Source organism: Ictidomys tridecemlineatus, chromosome 7 (assembly GCF_052094955.1).
Source record: "Ictidomys tridecemlineatus isolate mIctTri1 chromosome 7, mIctTri1.hap1, whole genome shotgun sequence".
Classification (NCBI taxonomy): domain Eukaryota; kingdom Metazoa; phylum Chordata; class Mammalia; order Rodentia; family Sciuridae; genus Ictidomys; species Ictidomys tridecemlineatus.
In genome coordinates, this window is record NC_135483.1 from 191,796,275 (window position 1) to 191,823,626 (window position 27,352).

The 27,352-nt window shown below is 51.1% G+C and overlaps 1 protein-coding gene across 16 annotated transcripts in view; it reads left to right on the forward strand.

Annotated features, from left to right (window-relative positions):
• The window catches only part of Dis3l2 (DIS3 like 3'-5' exoribonuclease 2), a 339,632-nt gene that overhangs the window by 310,884 nt on the left and 1,396 nt on the right, over nt 1–27,352 (forward strand). For 15 of the 16 annotated variants that reach the window (XM_078018215.1, XM_040268004.2, XM_040268002.2 and 12 more), the window contains 5 exons: nt 22,182–22,365; nt 23,062–23,148; nt 25,601–25,748; nt 26,065–26,195; nt 26,333–26,437. In XM_078018215.1, the coding sequence (XP_077874341.1) occupies nt 22,182–22,365; nt 23,062–23,148; nt 25,601–25,748; nt 26,065–26,195; nt 26,333–26,437 (655 nt within the window). Of the gene's footprint in view, nt 1–22,181; nt 22,366–23,061; nt 23,339–25,600; nt 25,749–26,064; nt 26,196–26,332; nt 26,438–27,352 lie in introns of those variants that run through there. The other variant, XM_078018225.1, reaches the window with a different exon arrangement.

Below are 27,352 nucleotides of genomic sequence, written 5' to 3' on the forward strand. Positions count from 1 at the left end.
GCTCAAGGAATGTGTCCTGGTGGTGAGGTGGCAGGTACTGCTCAGCACCTACTGTGTTGGGTACAGTCCTGGGGAGTCTACATCTGTAATCCCATTTAATCCCTGTGACACCCTGTGGAGCATTCTTGATTACTGTTATATCCTCAGAAGCTGAGGCCTAGGGGCCCCAAGTTACCTGCTGCAGGTAACTGGAACAGCCCTGAGAGGCAAAGTCAATGTTAGCACATTCACACGGGGAAGAGAACAGAAGGAAGATCATTGTCCCAAGTTACCACTCCCAGAAATCCCAGGTCAGGAACAAGAGCAGTCCCAGCCTGGACCTGAGGACAGTATGCTCCAGTCTCATTATTTAAAAATCCAAACTCGGGCTGGGGATATGGCTCAAGTGGTAGCGCACTCGCCTGGCATGCGTGCGGCCCGTGTTCGATCCTCAGCACCACATACAAACAAAGATGTTGTGTCTGCCAACTAAAAAATAAATATTAAAAATTCTCCTCTCTCTCTCTCTCTCTCTCTCTCTCTCTCTCTCTCTCTCTCTCTCTCTCCTCTCTCCTCTCTCCTCTCTCCTCTCTCTCTCTCTCTCTCTCTCTCTCTCCTCTCTCACTCTCTCTTTAAAAAAAAAAAAATGGGCTGGAGATGTGGCTCAAGTGGTAGCGCGCTCACCTGGCACACATGCGGCCCGGGTTCAATCCTCAGCACCACATACCAACAAAGATGTTGTGTCCGCCAACTAAAAAATAAATATTAAAAATTCATTCTCTCTCTCTCTCTCTCTCTCTCTCTCTCTCTCTCTCCCTCTCTCTCTCCCTCTCTCTCCCCCCCCCCTCACTCTCTCTTTAAAAAAAAAAATCCAAACTGTTTAATTTTCCCAGTGGAAGGAAGCAGGGGGCACCTGCCAGCAGAGCTATACAGTACTTCCTGGAAGAGAAGTCCAGTCTTCCTCAAGAACTCTCATTCTGTTATGGCTATAAGATCGCTTGCTGGCTATCCTCATGGGCATATCTCCATTCACATTTCCTTCGAGGCATTATGATGCTTTGCAGTTTATTTTTGGGTAGATGCTGTGGTCAGCTGTTCCTACCACATGAGTCATAGGAAAGGCTGATTGGGCATCCTTTAACACCACACTCCTCCTCTGGGGTGGCACAGCTTTTGGAAGAAAGTTTCAAGACCTGTGTTAGAGCCTCCATCACAACTCCTCATAAAGCTTAATGCAGCAGAGAAGCAGGGCAGGATTTCTCTGTGGTCCAGTGGCTGAATGGGACAATTGGGTGAGACTCCAGGTAGCCAGGCAAACTCACTGGGTAGTAAGAGACACATGCCACTCTGCCACCCTCCTGTCCCCCACCATGCTGTTTTCCCTACATAGCTGCTTGCTGGTTGTCAGTGGGTGGCAGCCTCAGGCAGGCATGCAGATTGTGGTGGCAGATAGAGCTTTTGATACATGGGTGTTATGGACCCTGATTCTGGCCTGACTCTGCTCTTTGGAGAAAGATTGCAGAATTTTTTCCAGAGAGAGAAGGGTGCTGGCCCTCCTTACCTTCAGGGTCATGTCTTAGCAGAAGTCCGGTGTCGGCAGTTTAGATCATCTTTGAATATGAAAGAAGATAATCTAGCTCTTTTGAACTATCCTAAGTTCCCAGCATACTATCATAGCAAGAAGAGAATCCAGGGGTTGTAAATATAGATGAGCCTTGGCCACCAAAGACCTATAAAAGAAAGTATTCGTGCAAGAAATTGCATGGGAGCCATGATCTAGAAAAGTGGCAATCAAATGCCTCTTTTGCACTCTTGTTTGTCTTCAAGTCTGTCTTGAGGTTCATTCTCATTCCTTAGACAACTTTCCTAATCTCCCTGAGCCTCAGCTTCTTCATCTTTTCAAACTAATGAGACTGCTAGTTCCCTATGGCAGGAGTGTCAGCTCAAGCACATCATCACCAGTCTTGCATACAGGATGCACGCAGTAGTGCTGGTTACCCTCCTTCCCAACAGAACACTCGGCTCTCCTATGCTCATCTGCCTTCTGTTTTTGTGGTGTCACCAACACTGCATCCACAAATCACTGCTGCAGCTAACTGTGCTGCTTGGGGAAGAGGCGGTTCACATGCCTCTGACAGCCCCCATTGCATGCCATGCTCTCTGTTCAAAGCAGACTCCTCTCCTACATGTACACTGTGGCGTGAAGCCCGGGAGAGCCCATGAGCTCCACCCTGTCTCTGCTCTCTTCACTTTTAGGTAGAAAACCCAAATACAGGGGAAGAGTAGCGTATAGAAAATAAGGATATTCAATCCAGGCCCTCAGGAGCCCTTGTCACTTCAGGCCAAGTAATGTGAAGGAATAACATCAGAGACAGGATAGTCTACAAATGAAAAAAACTAGCTTGGATGTTAGTTTGGTTTGACTCCTTATTGAAACTGCTACTTTCTCTTTTGGATAATTCCTGAAATATAATTTGTAATCATTTAGTATTCATCTCTGCCATATTCAGTCTGTCAGCAAAAGTGTTGTTCTGAATAAGTAGTGAGGCTGGTGGACAGTTCTCCCAAGTGGCCTTTCCTTGTAAATGCAGTAGCCCTAAAAAATGAACTCTGTGCTTTTGTCCCTTGGTATCTGCAATAGATTGGCACATACCCCCCATAACCTGTGGATGCTCAAGGCCCTTAAACAGTGTGATATTGCATATCCTCCTGTAGAGTTTAAATCATCTCTAGGTTTCTTTCAGTGCCTAATACAATGTAAATGCTGTACAAATAGATGTTATGCTGTATTGTTTATGGAATAATGACAGGAAAAAAGTTTGAACATATTCAGTCCAGATCAATTTTTTCCAAGTGTTTTTGATCCATGGATGCAGGATCTATAGATAGTCAGCTAAGTTCCCTAGATTCTCTTACCAACTCCCTTCCCTGGAACATCCTGGTAGCCTTGTCCTTGGCCCTATGTCATCTCGTTTCTGTTTGCGTAAAGGGGCTTAATTCTGTTTCCAGGCTCCAGGGAGGATGAGCCCTGGGACTTGTTCATCTCTGGTGAGACTTGGACGCTGTCTCCTCTGGTGCTAGAGGCACAGTTCTCAGGTACACATTCTTAAAGCCCTGAGCTGGTTGGGGCATACCTATAATCCTAGCTACTCTGGAGGCTGAAGCAGGAGGATTGTAAGTTCCAAGTCATCCTGGGCAACTTAGCAAGACTTTGACTCAAAATAAAATAGAAGAAGAGAGAGCACTTGCCTAGCATGTGGGAGGCCCTGGGTTCTATTCCCAGCACTGCAAATTTTAAAAATTAAAGAAGCTCTGAGGTCATTAGAAGAAAGATAAAGCTGCCCTATTGTGCCTTAGGTTAGCCAGTAAAGTTCTCCATCCACAATATTCTGTCAGCCTCCCAACAGCTATTCACATCTGTGTCTAAGAGGTCTGAGGCTTCACTCCACAGCCCTCACAGATGCCACCAGTTCCCACCCAAGAACCACCTTCTTTTTCACTGTTCTAGAAAACTATATCTGCCTTTAATGTTAAAGCCAGTTAATCAAGCCCTGATTGAAGGTCGTTTTTCTCAATTTGAGAAAAATTGTATAATCTCTTCATAGGGCAGGGAACAGAGAACAAGGCCTGAAAGAGCGTGTATGTGACTTGTGGGAGCTCAGATACACATGTTGAGCCCCTGCTGTGTACAGTGTGTTGTGCTAGATGCAGGAGAGCCAGAGATAGCTTAGACCCAGTCCATGGCCAAGAGGAGCTTTTACACATCCCCTCTGGGGATGATGTGTGTTTCTGCAATGGTGAGGTTCATGTGCCATGGGGACGAAGTTAGGGAAAGGGACCACTTCAGATTTGGAGTAGCTGGTAATTTGGTCCAGAGCGCTCCCTTCTGTCCATCCCCCTGCCATTGGCATTACTAGGACTGTGGAGCTGCTTTTCGGTCTGTTCTGACCTCCAGTCTGTCCTCTCTACAGCCTGAGTGAGCTTCATTCTAGTTGCTTTTGAGACCTGAGCTTTGTCTTTGGTGTTCTGCAGATTTTACTTCATTGTATCCGAGAGGACTAGTTTTATTTTAGAGTGTTTATTTATATTGTTTAGTGTAGTTCTCAATTAGAAATTCTTATTTATTGTCTTTTGGTTCTCTTTGGTTCTTTCTGATTGCTCCTTCTGGAACTTCCATTAGAAAACTACCATCTCACTTCCTCTGCCCCCTCTTTTTCTATCTTCTCACCTGCCAGTCCTGCAGGTGAGGAAGCTTCCTCACAAATACCTGTCGGTTTACTCTCCTTGTAGCTGTTTGGCATCTATTGTTTTAATACTCCTTCCCAATAAGAGTGTTTAGTTCTTATTTTTAATTTTCAGAAATTCTATTTGGCACTTTAAATATTCATCCTATTTATTTTTTATTTGTGTGTGTGTGTGTGTGTGTGTGTCTGTCTGTCTGTCTGTCTGTCTGTCTGTCTGTCTCCTGGGCTTTCATTATGACTTCTGTTCATTCTTTTATCTCTCTAGTTATTTTGACTACACTTCTTGATAGCCTCTTCCAGACTGGTACTTATCTCTAGCTCTAGTTCTAAGGGCACCACTTCTCTGGTTGTGTGTGTTGACCCACCTTTGCATGTCTCATTTGCTCCTGTGGTTTCTTTTTTATTTTAAGATTGAGTTGAGCAGAGATCATTTTGGCTGTAGGAGTTCCACACACCCCGCGTATGGGTGTGTTCTTTCATTGCTTTTGCTTTTCTCCTGCCAGGACCCCAGGAGTGTCATGGATCCTGCCAGTGTGGATGTTAACATCCTGACTCCTAGTCCCAGCACCTAGGTGGTGTGGGTTCACATTGCACACCCACGCATAGCATGGGCTCGGGATCTCCCTTGCTCAGTGAAAATGCCTTCACTCTGCACCACATGCAAGCTTTCCTTGGGGCTATGGGAAAGGTTTCCCTGGGTCCTTGCTTAAGACCAGCAGTCCCTCCTGGATCCTGGCTTCACGTGGGTTGTGTTTAGTTCCTTGGCCAGGTTTCCTGCCTCTTGTAGCACTTACACCCCAGCCCCTCTGGCTGTATCAAAGTTGGATACTCCCAACCCTGGGGTGCCATTGTAAAGATTGCAGCTCTGATTTAGTTTCCTCTTCAAAGATCTGGACATCTCCTCCTCATTAATTACATATTTCTTATTCTTTTAGTATATTTTTTTCATGTCTGTATTTGTATAAGGAAAGTGATCCACATCAGTTCAGTTGACCATCTATCTGAACCAGAAATCTGAATAAACTTTTTTCTTTTTTGGCGCTAGAGTGCTTTACCACTTAGCTACATCACCATCACTTTTTATTTTGAGACAGGGTCTTGATAAGTTGCCTAGGGCCTCACTAAATTGCTTGGGCTGACCTTTAATTTGCAATCCTCTTGCTTCAGCCTCCCAAGTTCTGGGATTATAGGCATGTGCCACCAGCCCTGGCCTGATTATCTTTTGAAAATGTAAAATCTGACTGTTCATTCAACCAATATATAGAGAGTTATGTACCAGTATAATTCTAGGCTCTTGGGCTGCAGAGCTGGAAAAACACTGGCACTGCCATCAGAGGCTCATGGACAGTGAAAGGGACTGGGGTGCCCATCACGAGGCAGCTCTGTGGGCCAAGAGCCTGCTTAGCATCCCCACTGCCGCCCTACCAGAACACCTGGAGTTTCTCACAGTATGTCTCTGTGTAACCGCATTATTTCCTATTTCAAGAACAACCATCTTCTCTGCAGCCCTCTCCCCACCTATCTGGGTCAACCCTACTGCTACTCCCACTCTGAGCTAAGCATCACTTCTTCAAGAAGCCGTCCCACACCCTAACAGCCATCACCAGCAGAGTCAGATCTCCTTCCCCAGGACACTTCAGTCATTGGTTCGCCTGCTGGTTTCCGCCCCTGGACTGAGGCCTTCAGAGTCTACCATGTAGACTACCAGGCCCTCAGGGTGGCTCTGAGGGCAGAGGCTTCAGCATCTTTCTGCCAGGACTTGTTAGCCTTACTTAGGAAGGGCAGGCCAGAGAGGCCTTGCAGCACTCACACTAAGCCTGTACCTGCTTGTCAGGGACACCAGTTTGCCGTCAGCCCTCTGCGGAACATCGTTCACCTGCAGTGACAGGCAAACTCCACAGTCCTGTAGACACCATGCCTCCAGGACCATTCAATGCCTGCATCATGGCAAAGAGATACAACGCCTTCTTCCAGTTTGCTCCCGGTGAACCCTTGAGCACCTGGGCCATCACTTTGTTTTGGTTCATGCTCATGGACCTATTGGTTAGGGTCCTTTGCCCATCAGACAAGTAGCCAATTCCCCATCTCCTTCCTTCTGCCTGTTTCTCAGAATCACCCCTTGGGTGAGTTCAGATCTACCAAGAAGCGGACCCTGAGGGAGGATCCAATGTATGAGATGTGTGGAGGGAGCCACCCTGTAGTAGATTAAAGGGGCACAAGCAGGAGAGAGCAGGGGAGTCTTCAGCCCCTTTATGCCCTGACTCCTGTGAAGGGAAGGGGCTGGGCAACAAGTCCCAACTGCAGCACACTTTTGAGACAGCTTTGGCCAGCCAATGGGAAGTCCCAGAGCCAAAGCCAGGATCACCTTATATAGGAGCCTCACTTCCTACAGGACCTGGCCTGTATCTGAATCCCACTAAGAGAGGCAGCTCAGTCACTGTCTGGTAGCAGCCCTTGGTGGCCCTCAGGAAGTGTGGTTCAAGCAGATGCTATGGTGATCTAAGCAGCCATCCCTGGGGCTATCAGCAGTCCGTGCTCCATGGCAGGGGATCTGAGTGGCACCTTTTGCTGGCTGCCACATTTGGGCAGGAGGGAGAGCAGGGGAATCTGGATCAAGGCCCGTGTTTAATTCCTGTCTCCTGTACTTGGTTCTTTTCCTCATCCTCCCCTGAGTAAGCAGAGGGGATGTTTTCCCGCAGCCCTGACATCTCCAGCCCAGCAGCAGCGCTGCCCAGCACTTGGGCAGTGGCACTTCTGTGTGCACTTAGGGCTGCCGCCAGTTCCTCGGGCTCAAAGCCATGTCACCTAAGAGCCATTCATGGCAGAGGGTGAGTGCCTCCAGGCCCTGCTGACACTGCCAGGCCAGAATCAAGAATGACTTTCTTGTTCCTGCTGAAGCCTGGGCTTAGGAGAAAGGAGCCGGGAAGCAGAAGAGGAGGGGCTTGGGGCAACTGGAGGCAGCGCAGCCAGAGGTGCCAGAAGTGACCTCATGGGAGCAGCTGTGGCTGTAAAGTGCAAGTGGGAGTTGGCTGCACACAGTGCGGGTGTGAGCTCACTACGACTCGTCGCCTCGCTGCAGGTGGGGTTTGGCATTAGTGTGACTCCCTTACTTCTATTTCCCTGGGGTCCCTGGTGCTCGGAGAAGGGTGCATCTCTCCCATGGCCCCGTTTCTGCTGCACAGAGGGATGGCTGAGGCTCTCATACCTGTCACTCCCTTCACCCCACTCCTGGTGGGAGCAATCATGATATCTTGGGTGTCAAAATTCACTGGGCCACTTACCCTCAGTGTGTGAGCATTCAGCTGTTCATTGGCCCTTTGGTAAAGTGTCTTTTCAAATATCTTACCTATTTTTCTGCTGGGTTTTCTGGTTTGCTTCTTGATTTATAGTTCTCTCTAATCTGGACGCGGTATCTAGTCTAAGATACTCATGTTGCTCTTATCTTCTACTCTGTTGATTACTTTGCCTTTTCCCTTCTATGATGAGCACCAGTGTGTAATTTTAATGGCGTTTTGTGTATCAATATTTATATTTATGCTTGAGTACTTTTTGTATCCATTTAATAAATATTTGTCTATATCAAAATTCAAAGGCATTTTCATATAGAAAAAAAATCTATTCAGATTTTTTGTGTGTGTGAGGGTGTGTGTGTGCACACACTAGGGATTGAACCCAAAGGTGTTTTTCCATTTTTTCCACTGAGCCACATCTCAAGTCCTTTTTTTTTTTTTTTTTTTTTTTTTTTGAGATAGGGTCTCAGTAAGTTGCTGAGGCTGCCCTTGAACTTACAATCCTCCTGCCTCAGCCTCCCAAGTTGCTGGAATTGTGGTTATATACCATTGCACCCGGTTTAGAATTGATTTTTGAATATAAGTTTCCTTTTTTACATACCGATATTGAACTAAGCCAGCATTATTCACTGAAAAAACTTTCCCACCGCTTCACAATGTCAGCTTTATCAAAAGTGCATATAAGCTTGGGTATGGTTTTGTACTCTGTTCCCTTTCACTGATCTACATGTCTGTTCTTGTGCCAGTATAATACTGTTCTGATTTTTATACCTCTTGTGAAAAAAAGTCTTTACCCAGTAGAGCTAGATTTCCGCCTTCTTGTTCTTCTGTAAAGTAGTAGCCTATTACCAGTCCTTTCCACTCCCCTGCGAGTTTTAGAGTTGGGATTGTCAGTTACTATACACACACACAACTTACTAGGGTTTATATTGAGATTGTTTGAGTCTATAGATCAACGTGACAAAATTTGACACTCCTATCGTGTTAGGTCTTCTACTGCACACACACAATCTGTCCTCTTCTTTTAAGTCTTCTCTAGTTTTCCTCAATAATATGTGATTTTCCTTCTCTGGGTCTTGCTCATTTTTCATTAATTTTACTCCTATGCATGTGATTTGTAATACTGTAATCACACGCTGCTTTTTGGTATGTGTTTAATGTTGTATTCGGTGACAGACTATGATCCCTTAAGATTATAATGAAGCTGAAAAAATTCTTATTGCCTGGTGACATCATAGCCATCTTAAAGCCCAGCACATTCCTTATGTGTTTGTGGTGATGCTGATGTAAACACTCCCGCTGCACTCTCAGTTGTATAGAGTATGGCCTGTGCAGCTGTTTTCTTTTCTGGCGCTGGAAATTGAACCCAGCAGTGCTTTACCACTGAGCTATAGCCCCAGTTTTTTGTTTTTTATTATTTTGTTATTTTTTTAATATTCTTTTTTTCTTTTAGTTGTAGATGGACATAATACCTTTTTTTTTTTATTCTTATGTGGTGCTGAGGATCGAACCCAGTACCCACTTCCACATGTGAGGCGAGCACCCTACCACTGAGCTACAACCCCAGTCCTGTTTTTTGTTTGTTGTTTTTGTTTTATTTGTTGGTTTGGTTTTTTGAGACAAGGTCTCACTAAGTCACTTAGGGCCTTGCTAAATTGCTGAGGCTGGCCTTGTACTTGCACTCCTCCTGCCTCAGCCTCCCAAGTCGCTGGGATTACAGGCATGCTCCACCGTACCTGGCTTGAGAGTGTTTTTTAAGTTTGAAATGTGGCCGTGATGGTTTATGGGCCATCAACTAAGCAAATAGAATCTGAAATTTTATTTCAAAGAAAAGGAATTGCTGGGCTGGGGATGTGGCTCAAGTGGTAGCGCGCTCGCCTGGCATGCGTGCGGCCCAGGTTCGATCCTCAGCACCACATACAAACAAAGATGTTGTGTCCGCCGAAAACTAAAAATAAATATTGAAAAATTAAAAAAAAAAAAAAAGGAAGAAAAAGAAAAGGAATTGCTGACCAAGAGTAGAGTTGTTACATGGGGAAGAGTGAATATGAAATCTAGGGCTGTGTTTTGTGTCATTAAGGGAATTGATTGGGCTGGGGACGTGGCTCAAGCGGTAGCGCGCTCGCCTGGCATGCGTGCGGCCCCGGTTGGATCCTCAGCACCACATACCAACAAAGATGTTGTGTCCGCCAAGAACTAAAAAATAAATATTAAAAATTCTCTCTCTCTCTCTCTCTCTCCTCTCTCACTCTCTCTTTAAAAAAAATGGGGAATTGATTTTTATTATGAAAATAATGATAAAGTATGTGGAGGATGTGTGAGCAGGAGAGTGTGTATGTATAGTGGGTTTTTCAGGAGTTGATTTTGGGTGGCATGCTTCTGGACAATTAAAATTCCCACCAGTCTTCTCTGTTCATTCTGCCTTTCAAGAATTCAAAGATTTTTCAGCTATTCATTTACTTCTTCCTAAGGGAAAACTCATTTGGAAGGAAATGTTTAGACTTATTTCTGATCTTACAAGGAAAGTTTGCACTCTGAATGTCATTGCTCATCATTGAACCCTGGGCTCCAGACTTTTGTGTGCTGCATGATCTCAGAGAAGTCTCTTCATATCTGAACCTACGTTTCTTCTATAAAATGAAGGGGGGTGGGCTAGATGCCAATTCTACAATCTTGTTATTCTTGTTTCTAATTTATAGCTTAGACATATAATCTGGGATTAAAACAAGACTTTATTCTAAGAATAAGGAAAAAAATTATTATAAGCTACTCATAACCTTGTGAGGGAGGTCTTGTCTTTTCATTCACTGAAAAAACTTTCCCACCGCTTCACAATGTCAGCTTTATCAAAAGTGCAGTAAAAGTACATATAAGCTTGGGTCTGACTCTGTACTCTGTTTCCTTTCACTGATCTACAAACTGTTCTTGTGCCAGTATAATACTGTTCTGATTTTTATACCTCTTGTGAAAAAAGTCTTTACCCAGTATTTTTATTTCTACAAATCAAAATACTTTTTGGTAAAAAATTTTAAGAGGAGCAAATGTTTACATTGCCAGGCCTAAGCTAAATCTGTGGTCTTGACTGCTGACCTAACCTCTCTGTTTGCCCCGGCACTGATTTACTAAGCAGTGTGTTCCAGCTCCTGCTTAAGGTACCTAGGCAAGAAATTAGAAAGGTACACTTCACAGATTCCTTGTAGCTGTGGCTCTGGATGTGATTTAGATTTTTCTAAAGCAATTCATAGCCTGGCGTCATGGTACAGGCCTATAATCTCAGCAACACAGGAGGCCAGCCTTAGCTACTTAGCGAGACCTTGTCGCAAAAAAATTTTTCTAAATATGAAGGGCTAGGGGTGTGCTCAGGGGTAAAGTGGCACCAGCTTCCATCCCCAGAATCCATCAAAAAAAGAAAGTGAGAGAGAGTCATTTGCCAGAGACTTAGATTCAGGAAGTACATCACTAGAGAAGAGAGGTCAAATCTGGGGTTCCTGTGTCCAGGGTAGACTGGTGGGAGCTACAGTTGATCAGCGTGTGCTGATTCCTGGCCACCAGCCACGGGCGTGGGTTCTTGGAGTCATCGATTCTGTTGGTTGGGACCTTGCTCTAAGATGATGACTAAGATAGTATGACTTTAGAATCAATGACCAGGTTCCCATATTCCTTGATAAAACCCTGAATATATAACCTGGAAGGTTGCAAAAATGCCACTTGTATGATGGATGTTCAAGATAGGAATTGCTAAATTGTCTCACAGGTTTATTTAGCATCTGTTCCTTTTTCCAGTAACCCCCTCCACCTAATCTTCTTATACCCCCTGTCATCTGCCACATCTCACCTCTCCGATGTCCATTGCCATGGAAGCAAACTCAGGCAGCAAGCATCCTCAAGCTAAAAGGAGCCCTCCACATTTGCCTGCAACCCTAAAGAGCTGTGCCTGCAGGTCTCCTGGATGAGCTACCTACCAGGTCCAGGTCTTCCTAGCCTCTTCCACCATTTGTCTCCTGTTGTCTGGGGCCAGAAGGTGGGAGTGGCCATCAAGGGCTTTCCTCCTGGTCAGGCTGCTCTGGCTGTTGGGAGACCCATGTTTGGGTAAACCCTGCTAGTCCCAGCTGTCCCTGTTTGAGGGTTAAGAATTGAGTGCAGCTACTTTCTGCATTGAGACTCAGACAAAGGAATGAAGAGCCCAGAGAGTCTAGAGAGCCAAACTTCACAGGCCCTGCAGGCCTCGAAGCCGTGGGGCTGGGAAGAGCTCCTGAGCCTGAGAATGTTCCCTAATTCTCATACACTTCCTTTTACAACCCAAATAACTACCCAAGGATGACCCAAGAGATTTTCCTGCAAGACAGAAAATTCTAGGATACCAGAAACCCTCAAAACTAAGTACTTTAAAACTCTCAAAGACTTTCTAAGAGAGTAGATGTGTTCTGGTTGATTTAACACAGGGCTGCATGAAGTGAAATACTTTTTTCCTTTCTCAAGCTAAATTGCCTTCGTATGATTCTGCCATTCCCTTTTCTCATCTATCTGGGATGGACTGCAGTTGATCCCTTTCTGGGGAGCCTCTGGGGCTGCAGCTGTCCATAGGGGCTTGGAGCCCTTTCATGGTTTCCTTTCCAGATGCGTCACAGCCCACGGTGACATGCTCTTTCAGTGACAGGGTGAGAACCAGCATTCTTGTCTCTCTGTACCTGCCGTATCTGTGCCTTTCTCATAGTTTCTTGCCATGACCCATGTCTCTTTCTGGGCTTCTATATTTGTCTCTCTATAGTCTACATCCCTGAGGGAGACTGTTCTGCAGTCCCCTGAGCTTTCTCCTTGAGCCTAAGGCTCAACAAAACAGTTTTTAATCAAGGAGACTTGCTCCTCCTTTCCAAGACTTTCAGGAGTTCTAGAAGAGACTGTGATATTTGGGTCAGTTCCCTGTTAGGTGCACAGTGGGGCATGTGCCACAGCCCCCTCCATCTGTGTGCTGCTCCAAACTAGGCCCATTCGGATGCTGCAGGTAGAGAATGCCTCTGCCTAAGCACCCTCCCTTGGTACCTAGAGCCCAGGCCCAGGCCACAGAGGCCTTAGACACTCTGAAGGAGGTTAGCCCCCAATGAGACACAAGCCACAGGATTACAGGTTGGGTCTGAGTCTGAAGAAAGGTGCCTGTGACTGTCACTTCCTGTAGCTGCCTGCAGGTGACCAGAACGGTGCTTGGCTCACTCTGCTCTTGGCTGTGCTCTCTGTAGGGAAGTGTTTCTGATCTATCCTCACTGCCACTCCCTGGCTTTCTGGGTCATTGTGGCTCTTCTTGGTGGTTGGGCAAAAAGCCTTTGGGGCTGAGGGAACTGCTGTGCTTGATGACAGACAAAGGCTATTGATGGCTATAAATCACTTAGCAGCAGCCTCCTGTACTGAAGAAGAACCTAAGGCATTGACTGTTCTGAGGGTGCTTCTCCAGTGGTGGCCTGGGAAGGGATCTCACAAAGTGACTCGGAGCCCCAGCTGAGTGAAATGGGAAGAAGTGGCCCACTTAGGCAGTGATTCTTAAATCACAGGCTGGCAAGGCCTGTCTGAGATACAGAACCCATATCACCCCACTGACTCAAAGCCCCCCACCCCAGGTGGCCCCCATGTGATCCTCTGCCAGCCACAAGGATGGGCCAGGCACCACAGGGCCAGAGTTCAAGGTAAAAACTGAGGGAAACAAGGGATGGCCAGAGGAGAGTCGGTACCACACATGAGGGTGGACTGATGAGCACAGGTCAGCAGGGTCAGGACTCTCTTCGGGTTGGCGACTCTGCTCTCACCGCCCTAGACCCGATGCCTGCCTAGAGCCGATTCTAGAACAAAGCTCTGAGCAGAGGCATGGTGCCCACCTTTCCACACTCCCCCTCATGGGTGCCCTCACTTGTTCCCTGCCTTGTCCTGGGTATCTAGCTCCCTGTGGGACAGCTGTAGTCCTTATACAAACATGCTGATGTTTGAGCCATCTCCATTTTTTTAAATAACTTAGGATTGTTTAAAATGTTTATTTTAGGATGTAGCACACAGTAGCATGCTAAAATCCCAGTGGCTTGGGAGGCTAAGGCAGGAGGATTGCTTGTTGAAAGCCAGCCTCTAGCAACTAAGCGAGGCCCTCAGCAACTTAGCAAGATTTCAGAATAAAAAAAGAAAAAGGGCTGGGAAATGCTGCTTGGTGGTTAACTGCCCCTGAGTTTAATCCCTAGTACCAAAAAAAAAAAAAAATTTATTTTGTCACATAAAGTGTTTTCTATGGGGTCTGCTGCACTCTGCAGTGCCATTTGTTTCTACACTAAATGTCACTGGCTTTAACTGGACTTTACAGAGCCCCTCCCTGTCTGTCTTTGCCTCTGCCCTTAACAGTCAGGGCCAGTTGTCCCTTCATCACTGTCCAGAAGGTGCCTGGAGCACACCCCTCCAGCCCAGCTCTGAGCACCAGGCCCTGGGGGTGTGGAGTTACTTAGGAGGGTCTGAGCCCAAGAGCAAGGGTAGCTCTTCTAGCACCCAGCATAATATCAGGAGCATTGGAGGTGCTCAGCAGATCTCAGGGACGCCTCCTGGGAGGGACAGAATGGGCTTTTCCCTCATATTTCCTGTTCCTAACATTCTTCTATTTTCAATAATAGCAGGCTCTTGTCACCATAATTGAATATAGAGAATTTTCATAATACAAGTTGAGCAGCCCTAATCTGGAAATCCAAAATTTAGAAGTTTTTTGAGCTTCAGATTTTGGATTTTGGAGGAGCTTATCAGATTTTTGAATCATGTATTCTTAACCAGTAAAGCCTATGCAGATATTCCAAAACCTGAAGCACTTCTAATCCCAAGAATTTCAAACATGGGATAGCCAACCTCTCGTATTAATAATTAATATTTGCATAATACTTAACAACATGCTGGACCCTAAGCTAAGAGCTTTATACAGTTGACCTCCTATAATCTTTGCTGGGAGGAGGATGGGAAAGGCTAAATACCTCGCTGAGATACTCAGGTAGCATGTGTCTGGCCACTCCCTTCCTCACCCTGGGGATTCTAACCAGACCAGAAAGCTTGTTAAAATCTGCTGCCTGCCCAACTCTGATAAAGTCAAGCCACCATCCAAGTGAAGAACCCTGCCCTCCTTGTACCTCCTTCCAGTTGAAGCTGGGCTAGGTTTCCACGGGGGCTCTGAGGCCAGTGCTGGTCTGAGCACCAGTAAAACTGGCCCCTAGTCAGGAGAATCTTCAGGAAGCCCTTATATTCAGAATTGTGTTACAAGCCAGATGAGTCCTTTCCTGCTTCCAAACCTAGAAAGCAACCCCTGGGAAATTCCCCAGAGTGCAAGGAAAGGCCCAGGAACTCCTACTCATGTCCTTGTGGATTGGAGGACCAGTCACCAGGTGTTTTCTAGCCCTGATGTTAAACCTCAGTCCTTTGTTTGTTCAACAAACTTGCTTTTTTTTTTCCTCCTAATACTGGAGATAGAACCCACTCCTTTTCATTTTTTTATTTTGAGACAGAATCTTGCTAAATTGCAGAGGCTGCCCTCAAACTTGCCATCCTCTGTCTCATCTCCTGAGTGTCTGGGGTCACAGATGTGCCCACTGCACAGCTCCGGCAAACTGTTGGACACCTGAGACTGTCAAGCACTGGGCAGAGCATGGGTTTGAGAAGACCTAGACAGACACTGAGGAAGACAGTCATATAAACCAACATTCATGAGGCAGGTGACAGGGAATGCAGGGAGCAGGCTCCCAGTGACATAGTGACATGCCCAACCCACGAAGGAAAGGTAGTGCAGCACTTCTCTGGGAGAGCACCAATGTGGAGCCCTGCAAGCTCCATCTCAATCAAGGGCAGGCAAGTGCTCCGAGGAGGTGGCAGGGTGCCGTCCTGCATGCGCAGGAGAGGACAGGGCGGATGCCGCTGTGCCGTTGGCGCTGCTTGTGTGTGTCTGGGGCAGATAGATGATGTCGGGGAAGCCCAGAACACTCTGAATGGGAACATATCCATTTAAACCACTCTGAACCTAGTTCATAAAACCATGTGTCAATATTTTTAAAGTCACATAACTAATGAAGAGCTCTGCCAGACTCAACAGACCGCATCCCAGTGGGTGATAAGACAAGTGTGAGCGCAGTGGAAACCACCAGAGGAGAGGCTTTTCTCAGTCTTCTGGGTTTCGGGTTTATAGTGAGGCAGCTGCCCTTGGGCAAGAGTATTCATTCATCAGGTCCTGAAAAATGAGTCCCAGTCACTGCACCTCCATGTTAGATTTAAGCAATAACCATCTACAGGCAAGTAAGAATTTGATCAGGGCAAAATCAGTGGGTCCCCTTAGGCCGGCAGAAGGCATCTAGGTTCTGTCTGCCAAGTTTATGTGCCCATCTTTCCAAAGGCTAAGCCGAAGAGAAGCTCCAGGAACCCTAACTGTGCCAGCCTGTTCTCTATTCCTGGGGTTCTGGTTTCCTTGCGACCATTAGTGACTTTGTGATAAAGGCCCTGCTGAAGGGCCCATTCCCTGGCATCCTTAAGGCAAAAGGCCTTTTCAGAGGTGAGCAAAGCAAGTCTCACTTTAAAAGCATAGCATCGCAGAACACCCCTTTCCCTTGAATGTCTTGGTGCCCAAAGGCTAGTTTTAAAATCAGAGTCAGAGCTGGGGGTATGGCTCAATAATAGAGCATTTGCCCAGCATACACGAGGCCCTGGGTTCCATCCCTAGCACTGGAAAAAAAAAAAAAAAAAAAACTCCAAGTCACCCCCTTCTGAAGCCAGTATACTGGTCCAAGCTCTGTGCTTGGTCCAGGGCTACAAAGCCAGCTCCCACTGTTGGGGCATGAAAGACTCCCTGGCTGGGAGTCTCAGCGGGGCTGCAAAGCCGTTGGGGGCACTGCAGTGGCTCCCTAGCTCCCTCAAGGTGGCCAGCTTCTGTGTGCCTTAGCCACACCTCCTCTGGACAACGGTTCCAGTTCCAGTTGGGCAGCAGCTGGACTGGAGAAAGGCATATGTGTCAACACCATAAAGGAGCCAGCAAACCCTAATTGCCCCCCTCTGTAAGGCCGCACAGCACACACTGCCACCTGGTTCTGCTTAGGGGCCAGGGCTGCTGCCTGTATGCAGGCCTGCCCCGTGCCTCCATGAGCAGAGCCGAGCCTTGGGAAGAGCACTGCTTAGTGGCTAGCTTTATGCTGACAAAGAACTTTCTGCGCTGTCAACTGCTGGGGCAAGCCCTCTCCCCCTCCCTACCACAGCCACTGGGCCTCCCTTTGGCAAGACCCTAGACCCTTACTTGGATGCCTAACCTCCGGAGACTTCCTTTTGAGCTAGAAAAACAAGTGGTTGAAACGTGCCTTGTTGCAGCAGGCCCCGCCTGCTGGACCTATAGAAAGGCCCTGGAGTGGGCTACGCCTCACCAAAGAGGAAACCTGGCTCCGGCCTCACCCACGGGGCCTGTTGTGTCTGGCTCCAGAGGCCTGCTCCTCTGGGCTTTTCCATGCCTGGGAACTAGGCCCCATTCATTTCCCTGTGGTTTCACGGGAATGTCCAAAACGTTCAGCAGGTTGCAGCAAGCCCAAGAGGAGAGAGGTCAGTGAGAGGCCCGAGCTGTGACATGGGTCACTCTGCCCAGAGGCTTGCAGCAGGGTGCATGGCCCAGCTGTGATGGACTCCCATGGCAGTCTGCCTGTGGCCTTCCCTCCTGAGGCGTCCTCCCTCCAGCCCCCAGCCACACTGCCTGCAGCTCCCGCTCCAGGCCTCCACTTTCCAGACCCCAGGCCACCAGCTCCACCCTGGCCTGGCCTGGGAGGGAACAGCAGCAAAGATCTTTTAAAGTTTCCCATCCCCAGCAGCCCTCAGTTCCATGCTGATCAGACCACTGCCTTCCCATCACACCCCACTCCCTTGTAGTTTTCCGCCACATAAACTCAATTTGGGGCCGCTAGGAGAGCGGTAGGTCCCCTGTGAGGTGGCCACTGCCTCTGCCCCTGCAGGCTCCCAGCCCTGGAGAAGGGGCTATGCTCGGGTGCACAGCCTGTGAGAGGCCCAGCAGCTGCCTTCACAGCCATGGAGGAGCCTGAGGGCTCCCAAGCCCACAGCGAGGATGCACCCAAGTGGGGAAAATGTGGTCTTCAGAAGAAATGAATTGAAACTGGCTGGGAGCAATTCCTATCAAGTCTCCAAGTTAGCAGTTTTCACCAAAAGCTAATTGAACAATCTCTGTGAGTGGCCTAATTCCATTAGCATGAGACTCCCACAGAGTGACAAGTGCCCTGGTGGCTGAGGGCAGGAGAGGCAACTCCTGTCTCACTCTTGGTTTTGGTCTTTGAAAATGGATATATTTTCTGATTTGGGCAATAGCCATGCCACTCAGTCAGTCCTGGCCTGGGTTAGCTCCGGGTCACTTCCAAATCTACGCTGTCTATTCCACGAATGGAAGGAGCAAGGGTGCTCCTCATCTGCTTCAGCCGGTAAAATGGACATTCTTGAGAGGCCAAGTGCAGAGTATCTGAGGTCTGAGGGCAAGACTGGAGCAGGCTGAGTCAGGAAGGTGGGAACTGCCTCTGTGCCTACACCTGGGGACAGACCCAGGGGTGAGTGCCAGCCTCCTTCTGCTTGTCTCAAGCCACTGAGCTCCAGGAGGGGAAAAGAGCAAGCTGAGAGACAGAGCTATCCTGAGTCTGAACCATGCCTACCTGTACCCCACATCTGCCCAAGGAGGTGGCCCTGACCCGAGGCCATGATAGTTGGCCTAATGGATATAAATCTGACAGTTCCAAACACACGCCAGGTTACCCACTGTGCTCCTGACTGACTGTGGCCCTGGGCAAGGCCCTTCCTCTCCTGGCCACTGAAGCCTGGGTATCAGTAAAAAGCCCTTCAGGGTGCTATAAGGAAACAGCTGACATGGGACAGCCCTCCTGTAGGGACTGTGGCAGGAGCAGAGAAGTGTGGGCACGGTTATACTTTTGTCACTGTACACCTGGGAGACACCGTTCTAGACGAGAGCCGCCTTCGCTGTGTGGAGGGGTGCGTCTGGTGTGTGGGATGGTTGTGTTCCTTATGCACTGTCTGCCATCAGGGATGAGGGCCTTGCTTAGCTGCTTCCTGGAATGAGAAGCCTCACACCTGCTCCCTCCCGCTTACCCCTTTCCTTCCATTCCAGGCCCTGCAGGCCCAGGGCACAGGTAGGGGATGCCCAGAGTGAGGACTGAGGAGTTTGCAAACTGGCGTCCCTGGCCTTCCTGGCCGGCAGCCACCTGTCACAGCACAGCACTGCCGCAGACCTCCAGAGTGGTGGGGCCCCAGTGGTGGTGGGCTCCAGATGTTCAGCAGATGCCAGGCCTAGGACCGAGGCCCCGTCTCTGAGGGCTTGGCTTGCTGTTCTGGATGGTGATCCTGGCTGACAGCCATTCCTGAGCCCCTATTTAGAGCAGTTGTCAGGCAGTTGCTGAGTTCCAGCTCCCCCTCTCCAGCAGGCTGAGTGATCTCATGCCTGTGCCATGCTGTCGCTGGGGGAGGAGTGGCTTATAACTGAGGACAGGTGCCCAGAGCAGGGGGTAAAGTCTAGGCAGGACAGTGTGCAGGGCCGCATCCCTGCAGCATGTTCTTGGGACCTGGTTTGAGTCTCGGCTGCTGGTTTGTGCCTGCAGCACTGCATCCCAGGAGCCTGATCAGATTGGATGAGAGGGTTCTGCTGTTGGAGGCCCCTCAGCCACCCTGGGCTTCTTTAGAGCCCGTTTGCCCACCTCACTCTCAGAACCAGCTTTGGCTCAGCAAGAAACAGTGATTGGGAGCCCCTCAGGGCTCAACCTCTGGACCTTGCACCACAGGGCTGTAGTTTCTAAACTCTGAGGCTCTTTCCTGTCTGAGAGTTACTGGGTTCTAAGCTTCTCCTGCCACGTCCCAGGTCCTAGGAAGGAAGATGGTGGATGCCCCCTGCTGGCCACTGTTTGAATTGACTGGGGATGGACTGTTGACCCCAGGGAAGGGTGTCTTTGCTGCCCCCAGATGAGAGCAGGGATGCCTACCCCTCTTGTGCTTCCCAGACCACTTCTGCATCCTGGGGTGCCTGGCCCCATTTTTCACAGGGAATCTTGAACTCAGAAGACCTCTGGCTGCTGGGGGCTTTGCCCGGTTCAGGGTCACACAGCGTAAGTGTGGGAGAACCAGGATTCTTAAATCCCTGGCTCTGCTAAGACCTACCACCTTCCAGTCCCCAGGGATTCTACCAGCTCCGGTGCAGCCTGCCTGCCCGTATGCACAGGCTCGCCTGTTCTCTCCACTCCTCCTCTTCCCACCTGCAGGCATGAGGAGGATCTTAAGGACAGGCTTTGGGGAAATGGTCCTTGCAGCTTCCCTAGAACACTAATGAGCCTTATCGACACCCAGGGAATTTGGACTTACTGCTGTGCCAGCTCCCTGCTGGTGACAGTGGTGTTTGAGGCTAATGCTTGACATCATCAGTCTGTCTTGAAGAGAGTCCACAGGCTGCTTTCTTAATTCCCAGCCACAGAGGGAGGACGACAGGGAGGAAAGGTGGACTCCAAAGGAAATGGAGGCCAGAGACACCAAGGGACCTGTCCAAGGTCAACCTCTGCATCCAGAGTTTTTACCAGATTATTGTCAGGGTTAGTCAGCATGTTCTTGTTTCTTTTCTATCCTCTCTCCCCCCTCTCTCTCCCTTTCCCTCTCCCTCCTTCCCTCTGTGGTACTGAAAATTGATCCCAGGGGTGCTCTACTCCTAGTCTTTTATTTTGAGGCAAGGTCTCATTGAGTTGCAGAGGCCGGCCTCAAACTTGGGATCCTCTTTCCTTGGCCTCCTAAATAGCTGGGATTACAATCATGTGCTGCCACACCCAGGCCATGTATACTTGTTTCTATACAGGCCTCAGGTGACTTGTGGAACTGTGCTTGGGTCCAAGGAGGAAAAGTAGTGGATTCACTGGAGAAGCAGATCCCCTGGAGTCTGTTGTCACTGTCTGGGGCCCCTGGCAGGAGCCCACTCTGTTCCCTGTCTCTTCCCTCCTATTCTTATCCTTGTCCTTACTTGAGACTGTGAGAGATGAGGCAGGAACTGGAAGCAAGAGGCTGACTCTGCCCAGAGGGGATCTTTGACCTGTGGTGTGAGGCATGGGCCACCCAGCACAGCCCTGCTCCTTGTCCCTACCTGCCCGCCTAGCAGTCTTACTACAGCCCTGCTATATGGTCATGCTGCCACCTACCGGCCTTGCTCATGAAATGCAGCCTAGGGTCAGCCCTGAGGTTGCAGGTGTCTCCTCTTCATCCAAGGAATAGACTGGGTGCCCATAGGATTCTGAGACTTCATGGGAGGAAAGTCTGGAACTGTGCGTGGCTCACCATAGCAATGTCCGTTGAGTGGACAAGCGCATGAATGAACGAATGTGAGCACATGAAGCCTTTGGGCAGTGCTGGCCTGACTGAGAGCAGACTGTAGATTACAGGAGATGCTTCCCAGCAGGAACTGGGCGGACAAATCCAAAGTCTAGGTATAGAAACCAAGCAAGAAGGGTCTAATGGTACTGGATCAGTAACTGGCCCAGGAGGGATGGAGAGGAATTGGGCCTGGCCTTCTGGGAAGGTTTGGGAAGGGCCAGGCAGGGAAGAGGACCACAGGGCATGTTGGCCACTGGGGTGGCAGGCGTGGGGGGAGGAGAGTACAGCTGTGTCTGAGGGACAGCTGTGGACACCCCTGTTCCGCCATCCGCCTTCATGCAAGCCTATGGTCAGGTGCTGGCACCAGCCCTGACATGCGTTTGAGGAAGAGGATTGGGAGGGTCTATGGCTGGTTCAGGGTCACACAGCAAAAGTGTGGGAGAACCAGGATTCAAACCACATCTCAGGAAACTTGGTGGTCAGAGAAGGTGCTTGAATGCACTGGTTTCAGCAGGCACTAAAGGGCACAAGGAGATATCAGAGGCTGGGAGTAAGCGGCCATTTGAAAAGCTGTGGCTGTAACCCAGTGGTAGCACAGGGAAGCTGCTTATTCCATGCACTGGTCTCCTACAGCGGAAAGGCCAGTGAGGCCTGACCTTACAGTCACAGCTAAGCAGTGGTTCTCCCCACTCTACTCCAAGGACCTCTTGCTAGAGGGGCCAGGTGTGCCAGTGGGCACAGCCTCCACCCTGGGCCTGGGCTGCCCCAGGCCCCATCTGCTGGAGCACTCCCTGCCCCTTCTCTGTCATGAGAGCCCCTGCTTTTCTTTCCAAGAAAAAGGCCAGATGATGAGGCTGACCCCACAACACTGCCCTCTCCTCCAGGAACGGGGCTCATCCCAGTCCTCCGGCTGCTGCCAGGCCTGCAGAACTTCCTCACTGACCCCTCCTGCCATTGTGGGAGAAACCTGGGCTTTGACAGAAGCCTGGGGAAGGCAGGGAAGAGAGAGTCTCCCCTAAGCTGAGCAAGGCCCCAGCAGACCCTCACCTCTCCAAGGAAGCAGGCTTTCCCCATGCAGATGCCCTGGCACCAGAATTATCTGAGCCACCTTCCTGGAAGCTTCCACACTCAGGGAGATGGGTGTGAGCCAGGGGAGGAAAGAGAAAGGACTTGGAGGATGCCATTGACCGGGTGGTGGGAAGGTCCTCTCACCCCGGACCTGAGGGTGCCAGAGAGCCAGGCAGAACGCCGCCAGCCTCCAGGGCCCTCCAGTCCTCCCTTCTCACAGGCTCGTGGAGGAGTTCATGCTCCTGGCCAACATGGCAGTGGCCCACAAGGTCTACCGCGCCTTCCCCGAGCAGGCCCTGCTGCGCAGGCACCCTCCCCCGCAGATGAAGATGCTCAACGACCTGGTTGAATTCTGTGACCAGATGGGGCTGTCCATGGATGCCAGCTCTGCGGGGGCCCTCAACGTGAGTGCTCAACAGACAGGGTGGCGGGAGGCCCTACCGGGAGGAAAGAGGAAGGAGGTCTAGTAGGCAGGTAAGGTGGTCTCTACTTCCACCATGGCCCCTTCCTCTTCAGCCAGGTCTTCCCACAGTGGGGAGGGAGGACTTGGTGAAAAGACCTGAGTCACAGAGACCCTGATGGCAGGGGTCTCTCACCAGGACCCGGCCAAGGAAGGCCAATCAAGTATTAGCTGTGGGCCAGGGTCCCGGGGCCAGACTGGACTGGTCTTGGACCAAAAGGCTTACAGTCTGGGAGCCTGGGATTATTGGAAGTCAAGGAGTGTTCCTTACAGGAGGCGATTTCAGGTGCTCGCTACCTGGAGCTAAGCATCAGGGAGCTGAGGAACCCAAGCTCTGGCTCTGTTCCCATAGGAGGGAAACTTCTCACCCAAGCCCCAAGCCTAGGGGAGGCAGAGAGGTACTTTAGGTCAGAGAGCTGGGCATCAGTCTGTCAGGCCAGCCACCTAAGCATGGAAGGGCTAATCTCAGGCCCCGTGTGGGCCAAAGATGATGGGCCACACCTCCTGCACCCAGCATAGCAGGTCTGGGCCCATGGCCAGCTTCCTCCCAGAGCTGGTATCAGATGGTTGACAATGTTGGGCCTAGAACCTCTCCCCGAGCCTAACCACACTCACACAGGTTTCTGGGCTTCGCTTCTAGAAAAGTCTGACCAAAATATTTGGAGATGACAAGTACTCGCTGGCCCGGAAGGAGGTGCTTACCAACATGTACTCCCGGCCCATGCAGGTAAGGAGGGACCTGGCCTCTGTCCCCACTCTCAGAAACACCCACAGCCCTGACCGGTGATCTCCATGAGGATACATAGCCACCAGCATTCCTGCTCTGCTCTGGAGACCTGCTGGAGCAGCCAAGGACCAGGGTGGCACTGAGGAACACTCCTTGGGGGAGAGGAGGATGGCTAAGCAACATGTGGGACAGGTGACTAGCCTGTGCTGTGTGTGCAGGACGGTGTGCTGCAGTGCTCAGGAGCTGCTCCAGACGGAGGCTGGCTGGGGACTCCAGAGGGAGAAAAGGTCTCAGCACCCAACCAGTAGAGAGCTCATCAGGAGAAGTGCAGTCAGCCGTGGGCCTGGGCTGGTGTCTGCAGGCAGGTGGCTGCCTTTGAGGTAGACAGGTGGGCTGGCTCCTGGCAGCCTGTCACCACCCTCCAGACTGCGCTTCAGCCCCTGCAGGGCCCAAGCATCCTGGGAACAGAGGCCATCCCAGTGGTCTGTCAGATCAACAGGAGCCGCAAATGCTATGGGGACAGCTCTGGGCCCCAGCCCTGACTTAAGCAGTCACAGGCCAGTTTTCTGGACCCAGCCACCAGCAGATTCAGTCTGTTCCCCAGAGTCAGATGGCCTCAGCTACTTGCAGCTGATTTCCTGAACCTCATAGCTCTGCTTGGAATAGAATCACTTGGACCTGGCTGCCCTTCCCTTGCCCCCAGTCCCAAGTGTCTGTTCCCCACCATGCTCCCCGGCAGCAAAAAGGAACTGTGCATGGTATCCCCTCCCCGCCCCCCACAACACCTTCAGCTTGGCCAAGAGAAGACACAGCAGCCCCTGGGCCATGCTCTTGAGGGCCCTGTTCCCCAACCAGCCTCTAGAAACTGTCCACTCCAAGGTCAAGCCAACTGGAACTCTATGACAGATTCCCCTCCCAGAGTCACTGGAAAAGACTAGATTCTCCTGGCTTTGCCTGCCAGTGACCTCAGAAGCCACCTCCACCCAGGGATATAATGTCAGGGAGTGAAGAAGGGTCTGCGGTATTCCACTCTACCAGGCCCATGAACCAGGGCAGAGACAGGGGACGAGGCAGAGGGAATAGCACTAGCAAGCATGAAGCGGGTGGGGGAGGCTGGGTCTAAGTAAACTGCTGACATAGGACACCAGGGCTGCCCTGGAGATAGCTGGTGGTCCCCACCCATCCCACCCTACCCAGAGACACCTCCACCAGCCAGGAGGGAGCCAGGGCCCTTTGTCCTCTTCACCCCAGTTTGTGGAACTGGGCCACCACTGAGAACAAAGGCCAGACATGGCTTGGATTGGAGGCTGCGCCCACCTCCCCCAGCGACTTGCCCCGGACATAACCCAGAGCCCAGCAGGTGCTGGAAGGGAAGCAGAGTTAGGGAGCCCAGCAGGTCACCGCCAGCTGTGCCCTGGATTCCAGGGCCCTTGAGCTCAGAGTAACCGGAGCCTGCTGACCATTGGCCAAGTGCACAGGAGGGTGTATGTGTGAGCAATGGGGAGGGAGCAGGCAGGGGGACCAGTACAGGCGGCTGTGACTTAGAGTCTCAGACAAGGAACCTGGTCACTTGCTCCCAGGCAGCAAAGGGGCTGTGTCCAGGATCCAGTCAGGCTGTGTTGGGGCCCAAAAGAGGTTCAGGGTGCTTCCTATGCCCCAGATCAAATCTCTGCCTTTAGAACTCTGATCTCTGTCTTGGCCCCATGGAGGCTCAGGATGGTGGGCTGGAAAACTGCCCCCTTGGCTGCTGTGGGGTGGGGCATTGTAGGGCACAGGGGTGCCAGGGTACAAGTGTGGCCCTCAACTGGGCAGGGATGAAGACCAAAGTGGTTGAGGTTGACCCAACCACAAGCCGCAGAATCCCCTGCGACCCGTCCGGGAGACAGCACCTTGGGCTTGTGTCCTCCAGCAGAGACACGCTTATGCTCCCCTCAGCTTCTGCTTTTGCCTCCAGAAGACAAGTCTGCAGCCCTGGGCAAGTGTGGCCACAGGCTTTCCTCTCCCCCTTTGTCCTGACTCGGTGGCAGCCCCATAGACATCCAGGGAAGGGACCACCCTCCTCTCATTGTTCCTGGCAGGAACTCAGCAGCCACGGGTCCTAAGGAGGCTGAGCTCCTGCCCAGTTGACCTGGCAGCCACAGGACCTTGATGGGAAGAGGCCACCCAGTGTCCTGAGGGTTCCCAGCACCCCATTCCTACCAGAGGTGGAGCTGGTCTGGGCAGCCTGGGAGGAAGCCAGCTTCTGAGCAGGAGAGGGGCCTGGGCGTACCCGAGCTCTGCCCAACTTTGTGGCAGCCCCTGGGGTCCTTTATGCAAAGTGGCCCCAACATAGCCTTACTCCACTCACCTGCCTTCTGCCTGTCACTTTAGTCTGTGCCAAGTGCCCGGGGCCAGACTCTGATGTCAGTACCCTCCTGGCCCAGCCAACACTGAGACCCGCCCCCTCCCCCAGATGGCGCTCTACTTCTGCTCAGGGGTGCTGCAGGACCAGGCGCAGTTCCGGCACTACGCCCTCAACGTGCCTCTCTACACACACTTCACCTCTCCCATCCGCCGCTTCGCTGACGTCATGGTGCACCGCCTGCTGGCCGCTGCGCTGGGTGAGGGTACAGCTTGGGGTCCAGGCAGGCCTGTGGGCTAAGGGCTGCCACCCCAGAGTGAGGAGGGCCCCAGTGCTGTGAGGCCACACTGCTGTGACCATGGAGCCTCACAGGGACAAACAGCCTGGGTACAGGGGATCCTGGGCCTGGATGCTCTCCCTCTGCACAGGTGCTGGGGGACTGCAGTGAGGCAGCTCCAGGGCCCCTGCCTCTGCCAGCCCCAGCTCATGCCTGGGCTAGGGCCCCATGCTGTCTGTCACCCAGCATGGTTCATGCACACAGCCCCCACCAGCAGCCCTGACCACCCTCTTCCCAGGCTACAGGGAGCAGCCGGAAGTGGAGCCCCATGCCCTGCAGAAGCAGGCTGACCATTGCAATGACCGCCGCATGGCCTCCAAGCGCGTGCAGGAGCTCAGCGCCAGCCTCTTCTTTGCTGTCCTGGTCAAGGTGAGTCCACTGGCTTGACAGCCTCCCCTCCCTCTGCCATACCTCCACTCCTGGCTGCCTCCTCCCTGGAAGTCTTCGAGGTATGACCGTGTAGGCCCTCCCTGGGAGGGTGCCATGCTGGAGCACTGTCCCCACAGGAGAGTGGCCCTCTGGAGTCAGAAGCCATGGTGATGGGCGTCTTGAACCAAGCCTTCGATGTCCTGGTGCTGCGCTACGGGGTACAGAAGCGCATCTACTGCAATGTGAGTGTGGCCAGCTTGAGCAGGGAGGCAGGTACCCACTGGGGACCTAATACCATGCTCCTGGCCTTTTCCGCTTGCCTGTCTCCACTCCACTGCGGGGGTTCATCTGAATGTCCCTGGCCCAGAGCAGCCATTGGTAGACTCACAAGTGTGAAGATAAGAACACAAACTCAGGTTCCTGCTGTCGCCGTCCACCCTGGAGGGACATGGGCTGTCAGGTCCCATTGTCCCCTCAGCTGGGGCACATGGTAGCAGAGTCCAGAGCTCCAACCCCAAGCCTTAGCCCTACTGATAGACCTTTACAAGACACTCAGCTAGGCTCAACTGAGATGGGACTCCAGGCCAAGGGTCAGGCTGGGCCCCATCCCCAAGACCTAAGGGCTCAGAGAATAAGCCCAGGGTGGCAGAGTATGTGTGTATGGGGATGTTTTTGTAGGAACATAGAAAAGAAAGGCCAGAGGATGTTCAGGAAGGACAGGTGCCTTGGCTCCCCCAGGGGTCTTGGTCCCTGTCCTGATGCTAGCTGAGGGGCCAGGCTCTAGCTGGCCCTGTGCTGAGCACCTGGCTCCTGTCCTGGGTTGAATCTCCTAACGTCCTAAGTGCCTGGGGGAGTCTGGCACACAGCGTGGAATGGACTAGCATTAATAACATAGAGCACGAGCAGAGTCCAGCTGGAAGTAATCAGGGCGCTGGTGCTGAAGTTCACTGAGCAGGACCGAAGTTCAGACCTAGGTCAGCTCTGCTATTATCTGCCCTCAGCCTGTGCTACCAGACCCCGCGCTAGCAGGGGGTGCAGTCCACAGGCAGTGCCAGCAGCATGGGTGCACCTGCCTCACCCACCCCCAGCCATCCCTTGGCTCTTGGTCACCCTCAGGTGCTGAGTCAACCAAAGGTGGACTGGCTGGGCCTCCCTGA